The 23291-nt window shown below is 38.7% G+C and overlaps 3 protein-coding genes and 1 pseudogene across 3 annotated transcripts; 3 read left to right on the top strand and 1 right to left on the bottom strand.

The window, feature by feature from the left end:
- Positions 1-9699: 9699 nt before the first annotated feature.
- On the bottom strand, positions 9700-11552 carry ptrhd1 (peptidyl-tRNA hydrolase domain containing 1). Its single transcript, XM_053337113.1, has 2 exons — positions 11334-11552; positions 9700-10361 (listed from the first exon to the last, which is right to left on the bottom strand). The coding sequence occupies exons 1-2, from the start codon at positions 11544-11546 to the stop codon at positions 10191-10193; spliced, it is 384 nt and encodes a 127-aa protein (XP_053193088.1). The 5' UTR covers positions 11547-11552; the 3' UTR covers positions 9700-10190.
- A 1901-nt stretch (positions 11553-13453) lies between these two features.
- Positions 13454-14845, top strand: LOC128377473 (tripartite motif-containing protein 16-like protein). Its single transcript, XM_053337423.1, has one exon. It carries the CDS (start codon positions 13454-13456, stop codon positions 14843-14845), a length of 1392 nt encoding a protein of 463 aa, XP_053193398.1.
- Positions 14846-16210: 1365 nt separating this feature from the next.
- On the top strand, positions 16211-17884 carry LOC128377177 (tripartite motif-containing protein 16-like). The gene is made up of 2 exons (XM_053337089.1): positions 16211-16882; positions 16946-17884. Exons 1-2 carry the CDS (start codon positions 16211-16213, stop codon positions 17882-17884), a joined length of 1611 nt encoding a protein of 536 aa, XP_053193064.1.
- Positions 17885-20182: 2298 nt separating this feature from the next.
- On the top strand, positions 20183-21907 carry LOC128377471 (tripartite motif-containing protein 16-like; annotated as a pseudogene).
- The last annotated feature ends 1384 nt before the right edge of the window (positions 21908-23291 follow it).

Genomic DNA, 23291 nt, shown 5'->3' with positions numbered 1-23291 from the left:
ATTCTTTCCTCCCTTCCTCATTATTATAATAAATCAACTCATTTAACGACACAAATCTAAAGTTTATAACATAAATATATATATACAGTATATATATAATTTTTTAACCTGCATCTTAAAAGTGTAAAGTGTGTTTTTGCAGAAAGGGTTAAAAGCATCACATGACATCATCGCTATAAATAGAACAATGAGGTCACTTCAGGTCAAATCTTCCCAATTTATTAATATTATAATAATAATAATTCAAAAGGAAAACATTCAATTATTATTATTGTGTGATATTATTTTGGATTATTATTTTAATTTATATATTTATTTAATTTATTATTTATTGCTCAGTAATTTATTGGTTTAATTTATATTTATTTTTAATTATTTATTTAAGTTATTTATTTATTTAATTTTATTAGGACATTTAATTTTTTTATTTTTAATTATTTATTTAATTTAATATATTTATTTTATTTTATTAGGATATTTAATTTATTTTTATTTTTAATTATTTATTTAATTTAATATATTTATTTTTATTTTATTAGGACATTTAATTTATTTTTATTTTTTAATTATTTATTTAATTTAATATATTTATTTTTATTTTATTGGGATATTTAATTTATTTTTATTTTTAATTATTTATTTAATTTTATTTATTTGTTTTATTTTATTAGTATATTTAATTTATTTACCTTTTCTGTATTATTAATATTTTTATTACTGTCATAATACAAAAACCAATAAAGATATGTTTTTTAAAAAAGAAAAAAAAGAAGGCAACATTCCCTTTAAGGTCTTTTTTTCACCTCCTATAATAAATATATTAGTTATTTTTGCAAATGTTATTTAAAAAATTAGTTTCAGGTTGTTTTTTATATAATTTAGGTCTTATATATGTAAGGTCTTTTAGGGTTGATTTATTAATACGCTGATAATAAATCAAATCTAACATTCCCTTTAAGAGCATTACCTTTTTTTTTACCTTAACCCAACCTCCTATTACACATATATTAGTTGTGTTTTATGTATGTAAGCACTTTTTTTAGGTCAATTAAAGTTCATTTTGCCTCAGTTTATTAATAATACATCAAATCTGACATCCCCTTTAAGTGCATTGCCTTTTTTAAATCTATATTAGAGCATATTTTCATCTTTTTAACCCTTTCTAAAACATATATTATTATTTATTACTTCAATTAGAAAGAAAAAAAGGAGGTTTTAGGTCTTTTAGGGTTAATTTTGCCCTGATTTATTAATACGCTGATAATAAATCAAATCTAACATCCCCTTTAAGAGCATAGAAAATCTAGATTAAAGCATATTTTCCACCTCTTATAAAACATATAAAACATATATTACATATATTACTTATAGTTGCATAGGTTATATAAAAGGTATAACATGCTTCTTTCAGGGTTCCACGTTGGTTCTGACATAATATAATATAATATAATATAATATAATATAAAAGCTTTATTAATAGTTTTTATGATATAGTTAATAGTTTAGTTTATGAGTTTTGGAGAAATGAAGAAATAAATACACAGATTATATAAATAAAAACACTTTTTTTAGGTCATATAAAGTGAATTTTGTCCCAATTAATCAATATTCTCATAATAATTTAAAACCTCCCCTTTAAATGCTTTATTTTTTAACCTCCTACAGTAAATATATTACTTCTAGTTGCATATATTATATTAAAAAATGACTTTACTTCCAGTATAAATATATACATTGACCTTTTTTTAGGTTAATTAAAGTGAATTTTGCCCCCATTTATTAATATAATAATAATAATAATATAAAAAGACTAACATCCCCTTTAAATGCTTTACTTTTTATCTAGATTAAAGCATCTTTTCCTCCTCTTATAAAACATATAAAACATATATTACATATAGCTGCATAGGTTATATAATAAGGTATAATATGCTTCTTTCAGGGTTTCATGTTGGTTCTTACATAATATAAAAGATATTTATGATTATTTAGTTTTATGATTTTTGGAGCCAGTGTTGATATTAAGAAGTAAAATAATTCTGATATATTAACACAGATTATATACATTTATATATGTAAACACTTTTTTTTAGGTCTTTTAGGATTAATTTTGCCTTGATTTATTAATATTATGATCATTGAAAAAGCTAACATTCCCTTTTAAATGCTTTTTTATGTAGATTACAGCATATTTTCCACCTCTTATAAAACATATATTACATATAGTTGCATAGGTTATATAAAAGGTATAACATGCTTCTTAACTCTAACTCTTCTTTAAGAGTTAGAGTTTATAAGAGTTATAATATCAATAGTTTATATCATTATTTAGTTTGAGTGATTTTTGGAGCCAGTGTTGATATCAAGAAATACATAAAAACATTATATTTAGGTCATATAAAGTGAATTTTGCCCCAATTAATCTGAATATTCTCATAATAATTTAAAACCTCCCCTTTAAATGTTTTATTTTTTAACCTCCTACAATAAATATATTACTTCTAGCTGCATATATGATTTAAAAAATGACTTTTCTTCCAGTATAAATATATAAATTGACCTTTTTTTAGGTTAATTAAGACCCAATAAATCTCAATATTCTCATAATAATTTAAAACCTCCCCTTTAAATGTTTTATTTTTTAACCTCCTACAATAAATATATTACTTCTAGTTGCATATATTATATAAAAAATGACTTTCCTGGAAGTGTAAAGAGGTCAACATGCTTCTCTCAGCTGGTTTCTGGACACAAGTTTCAGGTTTTGAAGCTTTTTACATAAAATATAAGAAGATGTGTTTCAGAGAAGAGGTATGGAAAAACCAACAGAGGAAGAGGAAGGAGAGGAGGAAGAGGAGGAGGAGGAAGAGGAGGAGGGGGGAGTCGGGCAGGCATGTTTTGGTGAAGGCCTGAGAGAGAGAGAGAGAGAGAGAGAGAGAGAGAGAGGTTGACATGTTAAACGTTAGCTTCTTTGGCCCACTTACCTGTGTGCTCTCTCTCTCCCCCCTCCCTCCCTCCCACCTCCTCCTCTTCCTCCTCCTCCTCCTCCTCTTCCTCCTTGTTTCAGCTCTTGGGTAACTTGCAGGGCTAAAATCTCTCACGCAGCAGCAGCAGTAGCAGCTTTTTACAGGAGGAGGTGAAGGTGGAGGAGGTGCAGCAGGAGGTGCAGCAGCAGGATGGGTTCAGATATCTCTTCCTCTTCCTCCTGCAGCCTTCTTCTTCTTCTTCTTCTCCTCCTCCTCCTCCTTCTTGTTGTTGTTGTGGTGGTGGTGGTGTGTGTGATCAGCAGCAGCAGAGGTTGTCATGATATAAACACAACACCTCTCTCGCGCACCCCCCCACCCCCACCCTCCTCCCCTTCCTCCTCCACCTCCTCCTCCACCTCCTCCACCCCTCTGCACCCCTGCACCCCTCCCCGGGTATGTGAGCTCGGAAGCCGGCCAGCAGTAGCTCAGAAAGCCCGCTGGTTGATTTCCCTTCTTCTTCTTCTTCTTCTTCTTCTTCTCTCTCTCTTTTTTTTTTTCTCTCCTGCTTGTTGTTGTTGTTGTTGTTGTTGTAAGATCCCAACAAGCCTGCTGCAAGCTTCAGTTAGCTCTGCAAGGCTAACCCAGCTGGCTCAATGCACGCACGCACGCACACAAGCGCGCGCACGCACACACACATACATTGAAAGAGAGCGAAGCGAAAAAAAAAAAAAAAAAAAAAAAAACCATGTCCCGTTAACAAGCTCTCCTCTTTCCTTCCCCTGGTGTCCCCCACACTTTTAATCCCGACACCACCCGCAGGAGGAATGGTGCAGTAAGTCCATGAAAGGTATCCGCTGGGTGGAGGAGACACAAATGAACAGCAGCGTCTTTATTGAGTCTGTGCGTTTCAATGACGGCGGATTCCTCCTCGCGCTCTGCTCACCAGAGTTATCGCTTTTGGTCTCTGCTCTCCGCCATTTTCCAACATCTCAACACAAACAAACAGGGCTGCTCGTGCACGAGGGGGAGTCCAGGCGCGTTCACGAGGACGACGAAGAGGGAGGGAGGGAGGAGGGAGGGAAGAGGGAGGAAGAGGAAGGGGAGGGAAGAGGGGTGATGAAGAAGAAGAAGAAGAGCAGGAGATAGTTTATTTAATATCAAACTTAATGTGATTTATTTTTTATATAAAAACTAAAATGTTTAATAGTTAGAATTAAAAATAAATAAAAATTAAAACTCAATAATAGTAAAAAAAAAAAAAGGAAACATTAAAACAGACAATTAAAAACGCAATAATAATAATAAAATAAATCATCCTGACTAACAAACCTGCTGCATCAGAGAACATAAATCACCTCCTCTTTTTTTATAATAAGGAAAAGTAAAAAAAAAAGAGCATGTATCTATAAGAATATATACCAGCAACTTCCATTAAAATAGAAAATAAAAATAAACAAATAAATATATATATACACATACACACACATATACAACATGAATCATTCCTATAAGAGCTTTTATTAATATTATATAATAATTATTATTATTATTATATATGTTTAACTCTCTGAGCTTCATGTGGAGGAGTCTGACCCTCGATTCCTTATTTAAACTCTAAAGAGAAAGAAATGACTCCTTATATCACAAAGAAGGAAGGAAGGAAGGAAGGAAGGAAGGAAGGAAGGAAGGAAGGAAGGAAATAAGAAGGGAAGGAAGGAAGGAAGGAAGGAAGGAAGGAAGGAAGGAAGGAAGGAAGGAAGGAAGGAAATAAGAAGGGAAGGAAGGAAAGACAGATGGAAGGAATGAAGAAGGAAGAAGAAAGAAAGAAGCAAGGAAGGGAGGAAGGACAGATGGAAGGAAGAAAGGTAGGAAGGAAGGAATGAAGAAAGGATAAAAGAAAGGTAGGAAGGACAGATGGAAGGAAGGAATGGAGGAAGGACAGAAGGAACAAAGAGAGGATAAAAGGAAGGTAATAAGGGCAGATGGAAGGAAGGAAGGAAGGAAGGAAGGAAGGAATGAAGAAAGGATAAAAGGAAGGAAGGAAGGACAGATGGAAGGGAGGAAGGACAGAAGGAACAAAGAGAGGATAAAAGGAAGGTAATAAGGACAGATGGAAGGAAGGAAGGAAGGAAGGAAGGGAGGAAGGACAGATGGAAGGAACGACAGAAGGAATAAAGGGAGGAAGGACAGAAGGAACAAAGAGAGGATAAAAGGAAGGTAGGAAGGACAGATGGATGGAAGGAAGGAAGGGAGGAAGGACAGAAGGAACAAAGAGAGGATAAAAGGAAGGTAGGAAGGACAGATGGAAGGAAGGAAGGAAGGAAGGAAGGAAGGAAGGAAGGAATGAAGAAAGGATAAAAGGAAGGTAGGAAGGACAGATGGAAGGAAAGAAGGAAGGAAGGAATGAAGAAAGGATAAAAGTAAGGAAGGAAGGACAGATGGAAGGAAGGAAAAGAAGACAGGAAGGAAAGTAGGCTGGATCGCACCCCTCGACGGGCCGGTTCTGGCCCACGGGCCTCATGTTTGACACCCCTGTATACCCCTATATAACCCTAACTTTAACTCTTAATATATAACCCTAACTTTAACCCTTATTAACTCTTATATTATATTAGTTAACATCTCACCTAAACTATGACTGATCTCTAACTTTAATATATAACTTTAACTCTTATTAACTCTTATTAACTTTTATATTATGTTAGGTAACATACCCTAACCCTCTAACTTTAACCCTTGAATAACATCTCACCTAAACTATGACTGATCTCTAACCTTAATATATAACTTTAACTCTTATTAACTCTTATATTATATTATATTAGGTAACATCTCTCCTACACTATGAATGATCTCTAACCTTAATATATAACTTTAACTCTTATTAACTCTTATTAACTCTTATATTATATTAGGTAACATCTCTCCTACACTATGAATGATCTCTAACTTTAATATATAACCCTAACTTTAACCCTTATATTAACTCTTATATTATATTAGGTAACATACCCTAACCCTCTCTAACTTTAACTCTTAAATATATTAATATATAACTCTTATTAACTCTTAAATAACATCTCTCCTACACTATGAATGATCTCTAACTTTAATATATAACTTTAACTCTTATTAACTTTTATATTATGTTAGGTAACATCTCTCCTACATTATGAATGATCTCTAACCTTAATATATAACTTTAACCCTTATTAACTCTTATAGGTAACATCTCTCCTAAACTATGAATGATCTGTAACTTTAATATATAACCCTAACTTTAACCTTTATTAACTCTTATATTAGGTAACATACCCTAACCCTCTCTAACTAACTCTTAAATATATTAATATATAACTCTTATTAACCCTTAAATAACATCTCTCCTACACTATGGCTGACCTCTGACCCTACAGGGTTACCTAAGGGTGATAACTCTTCTTAGGTAACGTTTCTCCTACATTATGAAACTTTCAGCAGCGACACTTTTTAACCACAGCGCCCTCTAGTGGCCGATATGTAATACATGTAACAACCAGCCCTGCTCTCCCCTAAAAAGACTATTTATGTCCCCAATGATCAGCTGTGGTTATTAACCCTTTATAGGACACTCATTGAAAGGAAGGGAGAAAGGAAGGAAGGGAGGAAGGAAGGAAGGAAGGAAGGAGGAAGGAAGGAAAGGAAGGAAGGAAGGTAGGGGGGAGGAAAAAAAGAGAGAAGGAGGGAGGGAGGAAGGGAAGAAAGAAGGAAGGAAGGAAAGAAGGAAGGGAGGAGAGAAGGAGGGAGGGAGGGAGGAAGGACAGATGGAAGTAAGGAAAGGAAGGAAGGACGGACGGAGGAAGGAAAGAAGGAAGGGAAGAGAGAAGGAGGAAGGACAGATGGAAGGAAGGAAAGGAAGGAAGAACGGAGGAAATAAGGAATGAGGGAGGGAGAAAGAAAAAGAAGAAGGGAAGAAGAAGGCAGGGAGGAAGGAAAGGAAGGAAGGAAGGAAGGAAGGAAGGAAGGAGGGAGGAAGGAAAGGAAGGAAGGACGGAGGAAAGAAGGAAGGAAGGAAGGAAGGTAGGGGGGAGGAAAAAAAGAGAGAAGGAGGGAGGGAGGAAGGGAAGAAAGAAGGAAGGAAGGAAAGAAGGAAGGGAGGAGAGAAGGAGGGAGGGAGGAAGGACAGATGGAAGTAAGGAAAGGAAGGAAGGAAGGACGGAGGAAGGAAAGAAGGAAGGGAGGAGAGAAGGAGGAAGGACAGATGGAAGGAAGGAAAGGAAGGAAGAACGGAGGAAATAAGGAATGAGGGAGGGAGAAAGAAAAAGAGGAAGGGAAGAAGAAGGCAGGGAGGAAGGAAAGGAAGGAAGGAAGGAAGGAAGGAAGGAGGGAGGAAGGAAAGGAAGGAAGGACGGAGGAAAGAAGGAAGGAAAGAAGGAAGGTAGGGGGGGAGGAAAAAAAGAGAGAAGGAGGGAGGGAGGAAGGGAAGAAAGAAGGAAGGAAGGAAAGAAGGAAGGGAGGAGAGAAGGAGGGAGGGAGGAAGGACAGATGGAAGTAAGGAAAGGAAGGAAGGAAGGACGGAGGAAGGAAAGAAGGAGGAAGGACAGATGGAAGTAAGGAAAGGAAGGAAGAACGGAGGAAATAAGGAACGAGGGAGGGAGAAAGAAAAAGAGGAAGGGAAGAAGAAGGCAGGGAGGAAGGGAAGGAAGGAAGGAAGGAAGGAGGGAGGAAGGAAAGGAAGGAAGGACGGAGAAAAGAAGGAAGGAAGGAAGGAAGGTAGGGGGGAGGAAAAAAAGAGAGAAGGAGGGAGGGAGGAAGGGAAGAAAGAAGGAAGGAAGGAAAGAAGGAAGGGAGGAGAGAAGGAGGGAGGGAGGAAGGACAGATGGAAGTAAGGAAAGGAAGGAAGGAAGGAAAGAAGGAAGGGAAGAGAGAAGGAGGAAGGACAGATGGAAGGAAGGAAAGGAAGGAAGAACGGAGGAAATAAGGAATGAGGGAGGGAGAAAGAAAAAGAGGAAGGGAAGAAGAAGGCAGGGAGGAAGGAAAGGAAGGAAGGAAGGAAGGAAGGATATTTTAGGATATTTACAGATTAATATCGACCAATATATCAGTATAAATAATTAATAAATGATAAAATTGACTATTGACTAAAATTGTTATTTTTGCCTTGTTTAAGGCTTAAACCCTGTAAAGTTTAACCACATTAAAACTGCCAATTTAAACCCCGGGACTAAGTGCAATACATATATATATATATTAAAGCTTCACCTTTTCACTCAGAGTAAAATAATAAAAACCAGTATAGTGTCAGAAGCTGCTTGGTTCTTGGTTCTGATGGAAGATTATACTAAAGATAATAAACTGTACAGATTTTACAGACTGTCAAGAAAAGCTGTGACTGTGTTTCAATCCTCACATTTATAAAGATGCAACTTTAGTCCAGACACACAAAGCTCCACATGCTGTTAACATTCAGACTCCTTTTTCTTCCTCCTCCTCCTCTTCCTCCTCCTCCTCTTCTTCCTCCTCTTCACATGATTGTGTTCAGAGTGAAAACCTCTGTTATAAAGCAGCAGGAGAATCTGCAGCCTCGAGGTCGAGTTCGTCTGACTTTATAATACACAATACATACGACTGTGAGCTGAGACCTGAAGAGGAGGAAGTGATCTAAATAAAGAAGGAAGGAAGGAAGGAAGGAAGGAAGGAAGGAAGGAAGGAAGGGAGGAACATTATAATACACAATACATACGACTGAGCTGAGACCTAAAGAGGAGGAAGTGATCTAAATAAAGAAGGAAGGAAGGAAGGAGGGAAGGAAGGGAGGAACATTATAATACACAATACATACGACTGTGAGCTGAGATATAAAGAGGAGGAAATGAGCTAAATAAAGGACATAAATCTTTACTTCACAAACGTCTTCTGGAAGGAAGGGAAGGAGGAAGGGAGGAAAAGAGAGAGGGAGGGAGGAAAGAAGGAAGGAAGGAAAGGAGAGAGAAAGGAAGGAAGAGAGTAAGAAGGAAGGAAAGGAGGAAGGGAGGAAGGAAGGAAGGTAGGAGGGAGGGAGGGATGGAAGGAAGGGAGAAAGGAAGAAGTAAGGAAAGGAAGGAAGGAAGGAAGGAAGGACGGGAGAAGGAAGGAAAGGTGGGAGGGAGGAAGGGAGTGAGAAGGAAGGAAAGGAGGAAGGGAGGAAAGGAGGAAAGAAAAGGAGGAAGGGAAGACAGAGGAAAGAAGGAAGGAAGGAATGAAAGGAGGGAGGAAGGAAGGAAAGGAGGAAGGAACAGAGGGAGTAAGAAGGGTAAGAAGGAAGGAAAGGAGGAAGGGAGGAAGGAAGGAAAGTAAGAAGGAAGGAAGGGAGGAAGGAGGGAAGGAAAGAAGGAAAGAAAGAGGGAAGGAGGGAGGAACGACAGACGGAAGGAAGGAAGGAACAGTCAAAACAGACGGGGTTAATTTGACACGAAGGTTAATATTAGATGTAATTTCAGTATATTTACAATAATTATATATCTCATATTTAATATATTAGGTTCTGCAGAAATAAAGTAATAATCTCCTGTTAATCTAATAATTTATGACATCAGTTTACAGAGATTGTTACATTATTGGGAAATGCACTTTATTACATCGTCAGGTTCCATTACGTCGTCAGGTTCCATTACATCAGGTTCTATTACATCATCAGGTTCCATTACATCAGGTTCTATGACATCATCAGGTTCCATTACATTGTTTATTCAGTTATGAGGAAATTAAATTGGGAAATTATAACATTAAATTATAACATTATCAATTATATCATTATCATTATCTACATACCTTAATACACCAACATCACCAACTATGACCTCAGTAATAAACTTAAGGTGGTAATAATTCTACCTTTAACAATGTAAACCAACACTGAACATGTATAAATGTCATAAAAGTAGAATTTATATCAGAGCTGTTGTTATTGGATTGAATTAAACAGGTGTAATAAAAATAATAATAATAATAATGATAATAATAATAATGATGGTAAAGAGGCCAGTGAGTATTTTTGCATCATAAATAAACTAAAATGATCAAATTAATCCAGAATAAACTTCATATTTTTTGACTTTAATGTTAACAGCTGATGATCGGAGGCTTTGGCACCATGTCTCTGTTCCTTCCGGCCGGATCACGACTCTCACATCTCTTCCTCCTGCAGATGAAAGCAGATATCCAGCACGTTGAGTTAGTGATTTTATCTTTCCAGGATGTTTCAGGTCATTTGAAGAGTTTGAATTTGCGGAGCAGCGGGTGGACCGTCTCTTTGGGGTACGGCCTCAGAGCCAAGCAGGTGGGAACGTTCTCCGGCTGCTCGATCCAAAGCTTGTGAGAAACGCCAGCTTGGGTTAGAGTCTCTGATAGACCGGATAGAGCTGCCTCGTCTGGAGCCTGCAGGGAAATAATATACACTTTAAATGAATGTATGCACGCTATATCATCATCATCATCATCATCATCATCATCTGTATGCATGCTGTTCACCTGTTGTTCCATCTTCGGCCCTCTGGGAGGCGCTACAGATCACTAAAAGCTGCTTTCCAACAGTAATACAATATATGAGTCACTACAACACTCATTTAAAAATAATGACAAACAATCTTATGAGGTGGTTTAACTTGTGTATGTGGAATCATAGCAGCCTTAAACTGAGTGAAAATTGACTTGAGTTTGGCTTAACAAGCAATCTTTTTTTTTCCTAGGATGGCAAAGTCATTTTTTACTTTATGGTCCAGGATTTTACATTTTATAGAATATGATGACAAATTTGAATGGTGTTTTTTTTTTTTTTTAATTTAATTTTTTACATTTGCATGTATAAAATATGTATCAGCTGCAGATTTAAAAAAAAAAAAAGTATGCATTTTATTACCATTTTTTGAAAACTGTGGGTCCAGGTAAAAGAAAAACTGAAGTGCAAAAATGGGTCAAATTTGACCCTAAACTGCATGTAACTGGTGTTAAAATGACTCTTGATATAATATGCTGTCAAGTCAAGATTTATTAGTAAAGGACATTTAAAAACCATCCTCAGTTGACCAATATAATCATGCAGAAATATAATAAATTTAAAAATAAAAGGAATAGTAAGAACTCAATTTGAATTATATGAGTCACTACAGCACTGTAATTTTAAAATAATAATTCTAAAAAAACAAAAAAAATCTCATTAGGTGGTTTAACCTGTGCACGTGGATTCATAGCAGCCTTAAATTGACTGAAATTTGACTTGAGTTTGGTTTGACGAGCGTTCTTCTCTTTTCCTAGGATAGCGAAGTCAAGTCAAACAGCTGCAGAGTAGGGCGGGGCGTGCCTTCACCATCCTAGGAATAAAAAAACACAACAAACATGCATGTGTCTTACCGCCAGCACTACTTTGTGCATGGAGTCCAGCTCGGCCAGATACTGCTGGGTGTCCGGCTCCCCGTAGTGCAGGTGGATGGCAGCAGTAGCAGCATGGCAGGCCTGAGTTATCACGGCACCCAGGGGCCACGACAGCTTGTGAACCAGGTCCGACCGGACGACGACGTACTGGACCAACCTGCTGGGAGAACCGGCGGCTCCTGAAGCTGCCATGTTCAGCCTGGGACAGAGGTTTGTGTTTACTTCCGGGTTAGCTTCTTCTTCTTTGGAGGTTTACAGTAATGTTAATGTGAAATGTCGCCATCTAGTGGATTTACAATGGAATGACACCCGTCCGCCATTTCTCACTCTGCTATAAACAAGGTTGGGGAGGTTACAGATTACTAGTTCTAGTTCTTTTACCTAATTATTCCAATTCATTTAATTTATATAGCATGATTTTAACAAACACAAGGTTTCCAAAGTGCTGCACAACAAAATAAAACACAATAGAAGCACAATAGAAAGATGAAGTACAAAATAGAAAGATAAAAGCAGTAACATGAAAAAATAAATCAATAAATCAAAGATTAAAATAAATAAATACTAAAATAAAAATAAAATAAAACAAAAATAAAAACAAAAAAAAAGAAATAAAAAAATAAGATAAAAATAATAAATAATAAAATAAATAAAAATAATAGACAAAATAAAATTGAATTAAAAATAAAAATAAATAAAAAATAAAATTCACTGCCTGCACAAGATAAAAATATGCAATTCTCCTATCTACTACTTTTTTTTTTCATTTCAACCAAGGACAAAACATGCTTCATACAAATAAAAAATAATGAATTTAGTCATTGAGAAAGTTGCAGAAAAACAAACTGACAAAAACAAACAAGTAGAAGAAAAAAAAATAGAAAAAAGGCATCTCCACATTTACCCCACCCCCAGTATCTATTCATGTTTCCAGTTACATCCAATACGCCTCACAGCTCCAACAAAACCTTACTTGTATGTTTGACAAAGTGGTAGATTTTATTGGCAAATGTCAAAAATGTTGATGAGAGAAATAATCTAAGGCTGAATATAGACTTTATAGATAAATAAATTAACAGAAGAAATGATTGATTCCTAGTGGTGGAAAGTAACTAAGTACATTTACTCAAGCATTGTCTTTATGTACAGTTTTGAGACACTTTACTGGAGTATTTCCATGTGCTCTTACTTTATACTTCCATTCCTCTACATTTCAGAGGGAAATATTGTACTTAACAGCTTTAGTTACTTCTCAGATTAATATTTTATATATAAAACTGATCAGTTTGTTATAAGGCATTATTTTAGATTAGACTATTCAACTGTGCACAGTGTTACAATTAGCTCTGCCTGGCAAACAGTCAGTTATCAGTTATTCAGTGTTAATATATAAGTATGATTAATATGACCTTTTACATGATGAGTACTTTTACTTTTGATACTTTAACTGCATTAAGCTGATAATACTCATAATTTAAGTATTGTTTGCATGCAGGATTATTTTTACATTGCTGTATTGGTACTTCTTATATGACTGCCTTTAACTTCTCTATGTTTGATGTTTGACGTTTGACGTTTGACAGGATCTAAGAGCTTCTCTAAACAGCTGCTGCACATCTTCTCCAGAAACTCCCAAAACACCCAGAAATCTCCTCACTGTATCTGCAATTACATTGATTTTGTTTCTCCTGCAGCAGTAATAATGAGAAATCTGGTACAATTAAATAAATAAAAAAAAGGTGTCTAAACTCACTCTAACACTAACAAGAAGAGGACCAACATGTTTAAACTGCTTAATTTATATGAATTATACATTTGTACTTCACAACTTTAATTGACTTTTTCATATCTGACAGTCGAATTGCTGTGTGTCATTGTTGTCGACTCAATGTAAATCTCCTTTTCGGTGCATTAAATTCCTCTGTCCTTGTTGGGAAGAGCTGAGACATGAGTGAGTTCACTCTGGGCTCATATTTCTTCGTTCCCTCCTGTTCAGATCTATAGTTGGGTGTCTGTGTAACCAACGTGTCATGCAGTACAGTACTATATTTACTACAGAAAGTGAAACTCAGACAGACAGTTGTTGCCACTGAGTTGAAATGGCGCAGAAAGGAGTTCAGCTGGACAGACAAACCTTCTGTTGTTCAATCTGTTTGGATCTACTGAATGATCCGGTGGGTCTTTCCTGTGGACACAGTTACTGTATGAGCTGTATTGAAAAACACTGGGATGGAGAGGATAAGAGGAGGATGTACAGCTGCCCTGACTGCAGACAGACCTTCACACAGAGGCCTGTCCTAATGAAAAACGCCATGTTAGCAGCTTTAGTGGAGCAGCTGAAGAAGACTGGACTCCAAGCTGCTCCTGCTGATCACGGCTATGCTGGATTTGAGAGGCAGAGAGAGCTCGAGGTGAGTCGACTAAACATCCAGCAGAGAATCCAGGACAGAGAGAAAGATGTGAAGCTGCTTCTACAGGAGGTGGAGGCCATCAGTCGCTCTGCTGATAAAGCAGTGGAGGACAGTGAGAAGATCTTCACTCAGCTGATCCGACTCCTCCAGAAAAGAAGCTCTGATGTGAAGCAGCAGATCAGATCCCAGCAGGAAACTGAAGTGAATCGAGTCACAAAGCTTCAGGAGAAGCTGCAGCAGGAGATCACTGAGCTGAAGAGGAAAGACGCTGAACTGAAGAAGCTCTCACACACAGAGGATCACAACCAGTTTCTACACAACTACCCCTCAGTGTCACAACTCAGTGAACCTACAGACTCATCCAGCATCAATATCCGTCCTCTCAGATACTTTGAGGATGTGTCAGCAGCTGTGTCAGAGCTCAGAGATCTACTACAGGACATCCTGAGGGATAAATGGACAAACATCTCAGTGACAGAGACTGAAATGGACGTTTTACTATCAGAGCCACAACCAGAACCAGAGCCCAAGACCAGAACTGAGTTTTTACAATATTCATGTGACATCACTCTGGATCCAAACACAGCACACTCATATCTGTTATTATCAGAAGGGAACAGAAAAGTAGAAGCAATGAGACAACAACAGTCTTACTCTTGTCACCCAGACAGATTCACTAATTGGTATCAGGTCCTGAGCAGAGAGAGCCTGACTGGACGTTGTTACTGGGAGGTGGACTGGATAGGAAGAGCAGTTTGTGTAGCAGTCGCATACAAGAACATCAGCAGAAGGGGAGACTCAAGAGAATGTAGATTTGGATTTAATGCCAAATCTTGGATGTTAAATTGTCACACTAACATTTATAATTTTTGGTTCAACAATATTCATACTCCTGTCTCCAATCCTTGTTCCTCCAGAGTAGGAGTGTACCTGGATCACAGAGCAGGTATTCTGTCCTTCTACAGAGTCTCTGAAACCATGACTCTCCTCCACAGAGTCCAGACCACATTCACTCAGCCTCTCTATGCTGGACTTTGTCTTTATTATGGAGCCACAGCTGAGTTTTGTCAACTAAAATAGACAGCAGTCATTTCAGACTTGATGTGTCAGATTCTTTGTTGTAATTCTTCATGTTTTTGTCTCCAAGTTTCTGACCTAAACCGAGATCAGCTGTCAAGCTAATAGCAATACTCTTACTTTTTGCATGTTTCGTTGATATTTTCAGTTTCTTTAAATGTCACTTTTTTCCTGTGTGTTTTTATCCATGTAGGCTACTGTTGGAAATGTTGGGGATCTTCAATGTGTGAGTTGATCAGTTTGGTATGATTTTAGTTGATTTGATGTATAAGCATGATTACACTGAGTGATTCTTTGTGTAAGCAACCTTGTACACTGCATAATCAAATACTGCATAGATCAGCAAAACCACAAATACCAAGGAAATGCAATATGAAGAGGGTGATGCTTGTACCAGGAACACTTCAGCATGCTGTAGGAATAATATGAAGTTAGTGTGAATTAGTAGGTGATTAAAGTTAAAGAAAAGCCATGTTTTTACTTTATTGGCTAAGTTGAATCAGAAATAATGGTGCCTAGCAAATGTGTCACCATTGTCAGTCTAGAGGGTCATCACAGGCTGATAACCTATGATGAGGAAAACTGACAAGCAATGGAGGAAAAGAGTGTTTGTATTGATGTATTTGTGTCTGTTTCTTAAACACAGCAAACAGAACTTCCTTCATCATAGATATTTTGTTCTCACTACTTTGTAAATTGATTAAGAAATGTACAAACTGTAACTATAATAAATCAGGAAGGAAGATCTCCTGAGATCAAGGAAAGAAGAGGAACAAACAGTCCAATGTATGTTGTGAAACCTCTGGATGGAGAAGGTAGGGAGAGAACCGTACGCAGAAATCCTCTATTACCTTGTCCATACCTTGTTACACCTGAAAGAACAAAATAATGACCATAAAAAAGGAAAGAACACAAAAACTGAGAACAAAGACTCACATTCCTCATGGAGGCTCTGAGAGTTCAAGTGCTGTGTGGATTCCTTAATCCACAAGCCCCAGTTGTCAAGCCCACAACAAAATTTGTTATTAAAATTGCAAAAAAGTAGATGATGTCTTCCTTTCAGTTCATTTTGAAGGTGCAATACAGGCAGTATCCCTTTAAGACTGCTCCTACTACTGGAATGAATCAGTGCTTGATAACTCCTCCCTCTTCTTCCTGCTCTCAAGCACAACAATCTCCACTCTGAGCTCATATTTCCTTTTTCCTCCCTTTCAGATCTACAGTTGGATGATGTGTTTAACCAACATGTCACACAGTATAGAGCTATCAGGCTACTTTTACTATTGAGCCATATGTTGTTCAGATCGGAGCTCACACGTTTCACTTCTCAGAAAGTGAAACTCAGACAGACATTTCCACTGAGCTGAAATGGCACAGAAAGGAGTTCAGCTTGACCAAGAAACATTTTCTTGTTCAATCTGTTTGGATTTACTGAAGGATCCGGTGACTATTCCCTGTGGACACAGCTACTGCATGAGCTGTATTAAAGGATTCTGGGATGAGGAGCATCAGAGGAATATCTACAGCTGCCCTCAGTGCAGACAGACCTTCACACCGAGGCCTGTCCTGAAGAAAAACACCATGTTAGCAGCTTTAGTGGAGCAGCTGAAGAAGACTGGACTCCAAGCTTCTCCTGCTGATCACTGCTATGCTGGACCTGAAGATGTGGCCTGTGATGTTTGCACTGGGAGGAAGCTGAAGGCCTTCAAGTCCTGTCTGACCTGTCTGATCTCTTACTGTGAGAATCACCTCCAGCCTCATTATACTGTTGGTCAACTTAAAAAGCATAAGCTGGCCGAGCCCTCAAAGAAGCTCCAGGAGAACATCTGCTCTCGTCATGATGAGGTGATGAAGATGTTCTGTCGTACTGATCAGCAGAGTATCTGTTATCTCTGCTCTGTGGATGAACATAAAGGCCACAGAACAGTCTCAGCTGCAGCAGAAAGGACTGAGAGGCAGAGAGAGCTCGAGGTGAGTCGACTAAACATCCAGCAGAGAATCCAGGACAGAGAGAAAGATGTGAAGCTTCTTCAACAGGAGGTGGTGGCCATCAATCGCTCTGCTAATAATGTAGTAAGGGACAGTGAGAAGATCTTCACTGAGCTGATCTGTCACATCCGTAAAAGAAGCTCTGATGTGAAGCAGCAGATCAGATCCCAGCAGCAAACTGACGTGAGTGGAGTCATAAAGCTTCAGGAGAAGCTGCAGCAGGAGATCACTGAGCTGAAGAGGAAAGACGCTGAACTGAAGAAGCTCTCACACACAGAGGATCACAACCAGTTTCTACACAACTACCCCTCAGTGTCACAACTCAGTGAACCTACAGACTCATCCAGCATCAATATCCGTCCTCTCAGATACTTTGAGGATGTGACAGCAGCTGTGTCAGAGCTCAGAGATCTACTACAGGACATCTTGAGGGACAAATTGACAAACATCTCACTGGCAAGGACTGAAATAGACGTTTTACTGTCAGAACCAGAGCCCAAGACCAGAGCTGAGTTCTTAAAATATTCACGTAAAATAACTCTGGATCCAATCACAGCATACTCATATCTGTTATTATCTGAGGGGAACAGAAAAGCAGAAGCAATGAGACAACAACAGTCTTATTCTTGTCACCCAGACAGATTCACTGTATGGCGTCAGGTCCTGAGTAGAGAGATGCTCATTGGGCGTTGTTACTGGGAGGTGGACTGGAGAGGGACAGGAGCAGTCAGTGTAGCAGTTGCATACAAAAATATCAGCAGAGTAGGAGACTCAAATGAATGTGGATTTGGATATAATGCCAAATCCTGGATGTTATATTGTCCATCTAATGGTTATGAATTTTGGTTCAACAACATCAGAACTCCTATCTCAGGTCCTCAGTCCTCCAGAGTCGGAGTGTACCTGGATCACAGAGCAGGTATTCTGTCCTTCTACAGCGTCTCTGAAACCATGACTCTCCTCCACAGAGTCCAGACCACATTCACTCAGCCTCTCTATGCTGGACTTTGTCTTTATTATGGAGCTCCAGCTGAGTTTTGCCAACTGAAATAGACAGAAGTCATTTCAGACTTGATGTGTCAAATTCTGTGTTGTTGATTTTTCATGTTTTTATCTCCATGTTCCTGAACTGCACAGAGATCAGCTGTCACACTAGTAGTGGTAGTCACTTTTTTTTACCTTTATGCATGTATTGTTGATATTTTCAGTTTCTTTAAATGTCACTTTTTTCCTGCGTTTTTATCCTTGGAGACCATCATTGCTCATGATGATGTATTTCACCTTCATTGACATTTATTCAGATGAAAATATGAACTTCTTTGGTCTAAATATTAGTTTCATGTTTCTGTTTATGTATTACTGTGCTGTTGCTTCTTAAACTCAGAAAATAGCATAACCTCTTTCATCACAGACATTTTCTCATCAGTTTGTGAAATCATAAAGAAATGTACAAATTTACAAATTGTAAATATGATAATCAGCAAGGATAACATGTTCTTATACAAAGCTGACATTCTCAGATAAACCGACTGGAAAAAATTAATCTGAACATGAAATCATTGAACAGACTTTACTGACTGGATTTGTCAACAATCTGAAGCTTTATATAAATCAATAAAGTTTATTTTCAATGGCTAATAAAGTATTTTCTTTTGTCTTCATCTCAGGATCTCATTCTAAGCTTGTGGAGAAAATGTGAAACTACAAAGACAGTTTATTTGAGGCAGTTTTCAGAGCAGACAATTTTTTAGTCTGAACTTTCTTCACTAAAGCATTTTAACCATGTTTAAGTGGAGCTAATTTTAACACCATATACTGTTTAATCTATAATACATTTATATAACAACTGATTAAATGTTTTGTGTAACATTTATCTGCCAGGTAACTAAAGCTGTCATATACATGTAGTGGAGCAGAAAGTACAATATTTCCCTCTGAGATGTAGTGGAGTGGAAGTATAAAGTAGCATCAAATGAAAAACTGAAGTAAAGTAAGAGTACATCAAAATTGTACTTGAGTGAATGTACTTACTACTTTCCATCGCTGCCTGTCTCACATGTCATATCCATCTCTTTCTAACCATTTGTCCTTTTCCCAAACTAGTTTCCAGGATGTGGGACACGAGCTCCTGCAGAGAAACACAACAAGGACATGAAGCAATCATGTTTAAAGTTTTGTTGCAGTTTGAACAGCACACCACGTTCGCTGTAATGATTAGTACGACTGTAAATTGCTTCTTTGTCCTTTTGTCTACTGTATGTTTCGCCTGTTATTTTTTGTTTTGATTTTGCAGACTCTACATCTGTTGGTGTGTTTCTGTCTGAATGACTGACCATCTTTGTTTTCCAACACCAACACAAAATTTCAGTTGTCTAATATATTTTACACACTTTCAGAGCTTGCATAAAAACATCCATTAACTCAACATGGAATAAAAGAAGTCATCATGCACACACGTCTACTTCATACAACACATGTAGAAATAATTGAATACCACTTTAAAAAGAGATAAGTAACTCCACATTAATTATTGTAACGGGTAGAGATGGTAGGACCCAACTGCAGCACAACACCAGGGAGCAGTTTCAAATGATCATATACAATCAGCAAGGTAACTGAACAGGTATTTGGCAGAATGCATAGGGGGGCAGGCTGGGCTCAGAGTAGGCAGCAAGTAAGTTAAAGCCAGTAGCACTCACAGAGATAAGGAGGTTGACCAGGCAGGAGTTCCTGGGCTCTCCTGACAAGACTGAAGCTGGAGAACGCCACACAGCCACGAACCAGGAAGTAAACAGGCAATACTAATGATCAGGGACAGAAGGTTGTTGTGTTTACCAGGGCAGAGACAAAGAGAGGTGGTCAAAGGCAAACCGAGCCGAAACCAGGAAACCAGTCTGTGAATAAGTGCTGGAAAGCCTGGCATGAAGTCGAAGAACAATCTGGCAAAGAGTGAATGAACAACAGGAGTATACAGATGGGTTGATTACAGATGGGTTGCAGCTGAGTGCTCAGGTGAACAGAGTTAACTGATGAGGTGGGTGAGGCTGATTAGCAGGAGTGGAAATACACCAGAGTTGCAGGAAAATAAGAGCAGAACTGTGACAAATCCTGGACTGAATCAGTGCTTGATAACGCCTCCCTACTTTTCCTACTTTAAAAAACTATAAGCTCTGAACTCACATTTCCTTGTTCCCTCCCATTCAGATGTACAGATTGAAGATGCGTGTAAGGTAATGTAGTACAGAGCAGTCAGGCTGCTTTTACTACTGAATCACATGTTGTTCAGATCAGAGGTCAAACTTATTTCACTTGTCAGTGAAACTCAGACAATCGTTGCCACTGAGAGCTAAAATGGCACAGAAAGGAGTTCAGCTGGACAGAGAAACTTTCTGTTGTTCGATCTGTTTGGATCTACTGAAGGATCCAGTGGCTATTCCCTGTGGACACAGCTACTGTATGAGCTGTATTAAAGGATTCTGGGATGGAGAGGATCAGAGTAAGATCTACAGCTGCCCTCAGTGCAGAGAGGTCTTCAGACAGAGGCCTGTCCTGAAGAAAAACACCATGTTAGCAGCTTTAGTGGAGCAGCTGAAGAAGACTGGACTCCAAGCTGCTGCTGCTGCTCCTGCTGCTCCTGCTGATCACTGCTATGCTGGACCTGAAGATGTGGCCTGTGATGTCTGCACTGGGAGGAAGCTGAAAGCCTTCAAGTCCTGTCTGCAGTGCCTGGTCTCTTACTGTGAGAATCACCTCCAGCCTCATTATGATGCACCTCCATTAAAGAAACACAAGCTGGTGGAGCCCTCGAAGACGCTTCAGGAGAACATCTGCTCTCGTCATGATGAGGTGATGAAGATGTTCTGTCGTACTGATCAGCAGAGTATCTGTTATCTCTGCTCTGTGGATGAACATAAAGGCCACAACACAGTCTCAGCTGTAGCAGAAAGGACTGAGAGGCAGAGAGAGCTCATGGTGAGTCGATTAAACATCCTGCAGAGAATCCTGGACAGAGAGAAAGATGTGAAGCTGCTTCAACAGGAGGTGGAGGCCGTCAGTCGCTCTGCTGATAAAGCAGTGGAGGACAGTGAGAAGATATTTACTGAGCTGATCCGTCTCCTCCAGAAAAGAAGGTCTGATGTGAAGCAGCAGATCAGATCCCAGCAGGAAACTGAAGTGAGTGGAGTCAAAGAGCTTCAGGAGGAGCTACAGCAGGAGATCACTGAGCTGAAGAGGAAAAACGCTGAACTGAAGAAGCTGTCACACACAGAGGATCACAACCAGTTTCTACACAACTACCCCTCAGTGTCACAACTCAGTGAACCTACAGACTCATCCAGCATCAATATCCGTCCTCTCAGATACTTTGAGGATGTGACAGCAGCTGTGTCAGAGCTCAGAGATGAACTACAGGACATCCTGAGGGACAAATTCACAAACATCTGAAATGAAATGGACGTTTTCCTGCCACAACCAGAACCAGAGCCCAAGACCAGAACTGAGTTCTTAAGATATTCTCGTAAAATCACTCTGAATCCAAAAACAGCATATTCATATCTGTTATTATCTGAGGGGAACAGAAAAGTAGAAGCAGTGAGACAACAACAGTCTTACTCTAGTCACCCAGACAGATTCACTGTATGGCGTCAGGTCCTCAGTAGAAAGCATCTGACTGGACGTTGTTACTGGGAGGTGGACTGGAGAGGGACAGGAGCAGTCAGTATAGCAGTTGCATACAAGAATATCAGCAGAGCAGGAAGCTCAGATGAATGTGGATTTGGATATAATGACAAATCGTGGATGTTATATTGTCACACTACCAGTTATGAATTTTGGTTCAACAACATCAGAACCCCTATCTCAGGTCCTCGTTCCTCCAGAGTCGGAGTGTACCTGGATCACAGAGCAGGTATTCTGTCCTTCTACAGCGTCTCTGAAACCATGACTCTCCTCCACAGAGTCCAGACCACATTCACTCAGCCTCTCTATGCTGGACTTTGTCTTTATTATGGAGCTCCAGCTGAGTTTTGTAATCTGAAAGTCATTTCAGACTTGATGTGTCAGATTCTGTGTCGTTGATTTTTCATGTTTTTGTCTCCATGTTCCTGAACTGCACAGAGATCAGCTGTCATGCTAATAGGGATTGTCAACACTTTTTAAAAACTTTATCTATGTATTGTTGATATATTCATTTTCTCTGAATGTCACTTCTTCCTGTGTGGTGGTGGTGTTGTTTTTTTAATCCATGGAGGCCATCACTGTTCGTGAGGATGTTTTTAATCTTCATTTCTGCAGATGAAAATGTTCTAAATATTAGTTTCATGTCTGTATTGATGCATTTATGTGTTGTTGTTGTTGTTATTGTTGTTGTTTCTTAAACAGAGATAAAAGCAGAACGACTTTGATCATATTCATAAATAAATGTTCAATCAAATTGTTGTTGTTACTGAGGGATAATAAAGGACTGTATGAATTGCTGTTTGGCTGATTCTGATCTCTAGCTTCGCCCCAGGTGTGTCCGTCAAAACACAGATGCTGACAACTCTTCTTTAGTTTGACTGTTTAATTAAGCTCAAGCAACAGTACAGAACATGGGCATAGCTTTGTGTGAGTGGTTCTGTCCAGAAAAAGAAAGACACATATTATCTGACCCACATTACATACACAAAATATATTGAAATAATGCACCTTTAATAATTGTAATAAACGCACCTTTCTGCATATTATAAGCAGTGTAACTAATTAGCATAAACAGTGCGCTTGCTAACTTATTACAGAAAAATACATAGCTACACATCCTAGCTAATCAATTAACAACCACATGTTTTCATGGTAGCAAGCAGCTCCAAGCTAGGTGGCTATAATTAACAACTTATGAAACAAATGATAGTGAACTAGCAACATAAATAATACGACTTACAGGTCTCATGGACGCACGCACACAATTATCAATTAAATCACTTAGTCTCTGGCTGGCAGCTTCTGACTGGCAGCGTCAGCTCTCTCTCTCTCTCCACTCTGCACTTTTCGTCTTCAGGCTCGCGTGTGCGCGCTCCCGATGCGCCGCGCGTAACTGTTATGCGTATCTGCCTCTGATCTGACGGCCCTTTCGTACAGCCGCCCCCAAACAGCGGTAGCTGTTTGCACCAACGAAAGGCTAATCATCCTGGGAGGGTGTGGGTTGATCTTTATCATCTGGTATGGCTGGGAGGATGACCAGGCGAGCGACAGGCCTGGTGTAGACCTTGTCCTTTATCTTCACGTCAGCAGATCTCACATGACCATCTGCACTGGTATGCACCTTGATTACCCGTCCAATAGGCCAGAGTGCCCTTGGTAGCTGGGGGTCTACCAGCATGACAACCTTGTCCTCAGCGAGGTTGACTCGGATGGCGTGCCACTTCTGGCGAGCTTGCATACCAGGGAGGTAGTACCTGATGAAACTTGACCAGAAATGGTCTGT

This window comes from Scomber japonicus, chromosome 17, assembly GCF_027409825.1.
Source record: "Scomber japonicus isolate fScoJap1 chromosome 17, fScoJap1.pri, whole genome shotgun sequence".
Classification (NCBI taxonomy): Eukaryota; Metazoa; Chordata; class Actinopteri; order Scombriformes; family Scombridae; genus Scomber; species Scomber japonicus.
The sequence above is the reverse complement of the archived record's forward strand: the minus strand, read 5'-3'. Positions and strand labels throughout refer to the sequence as shown.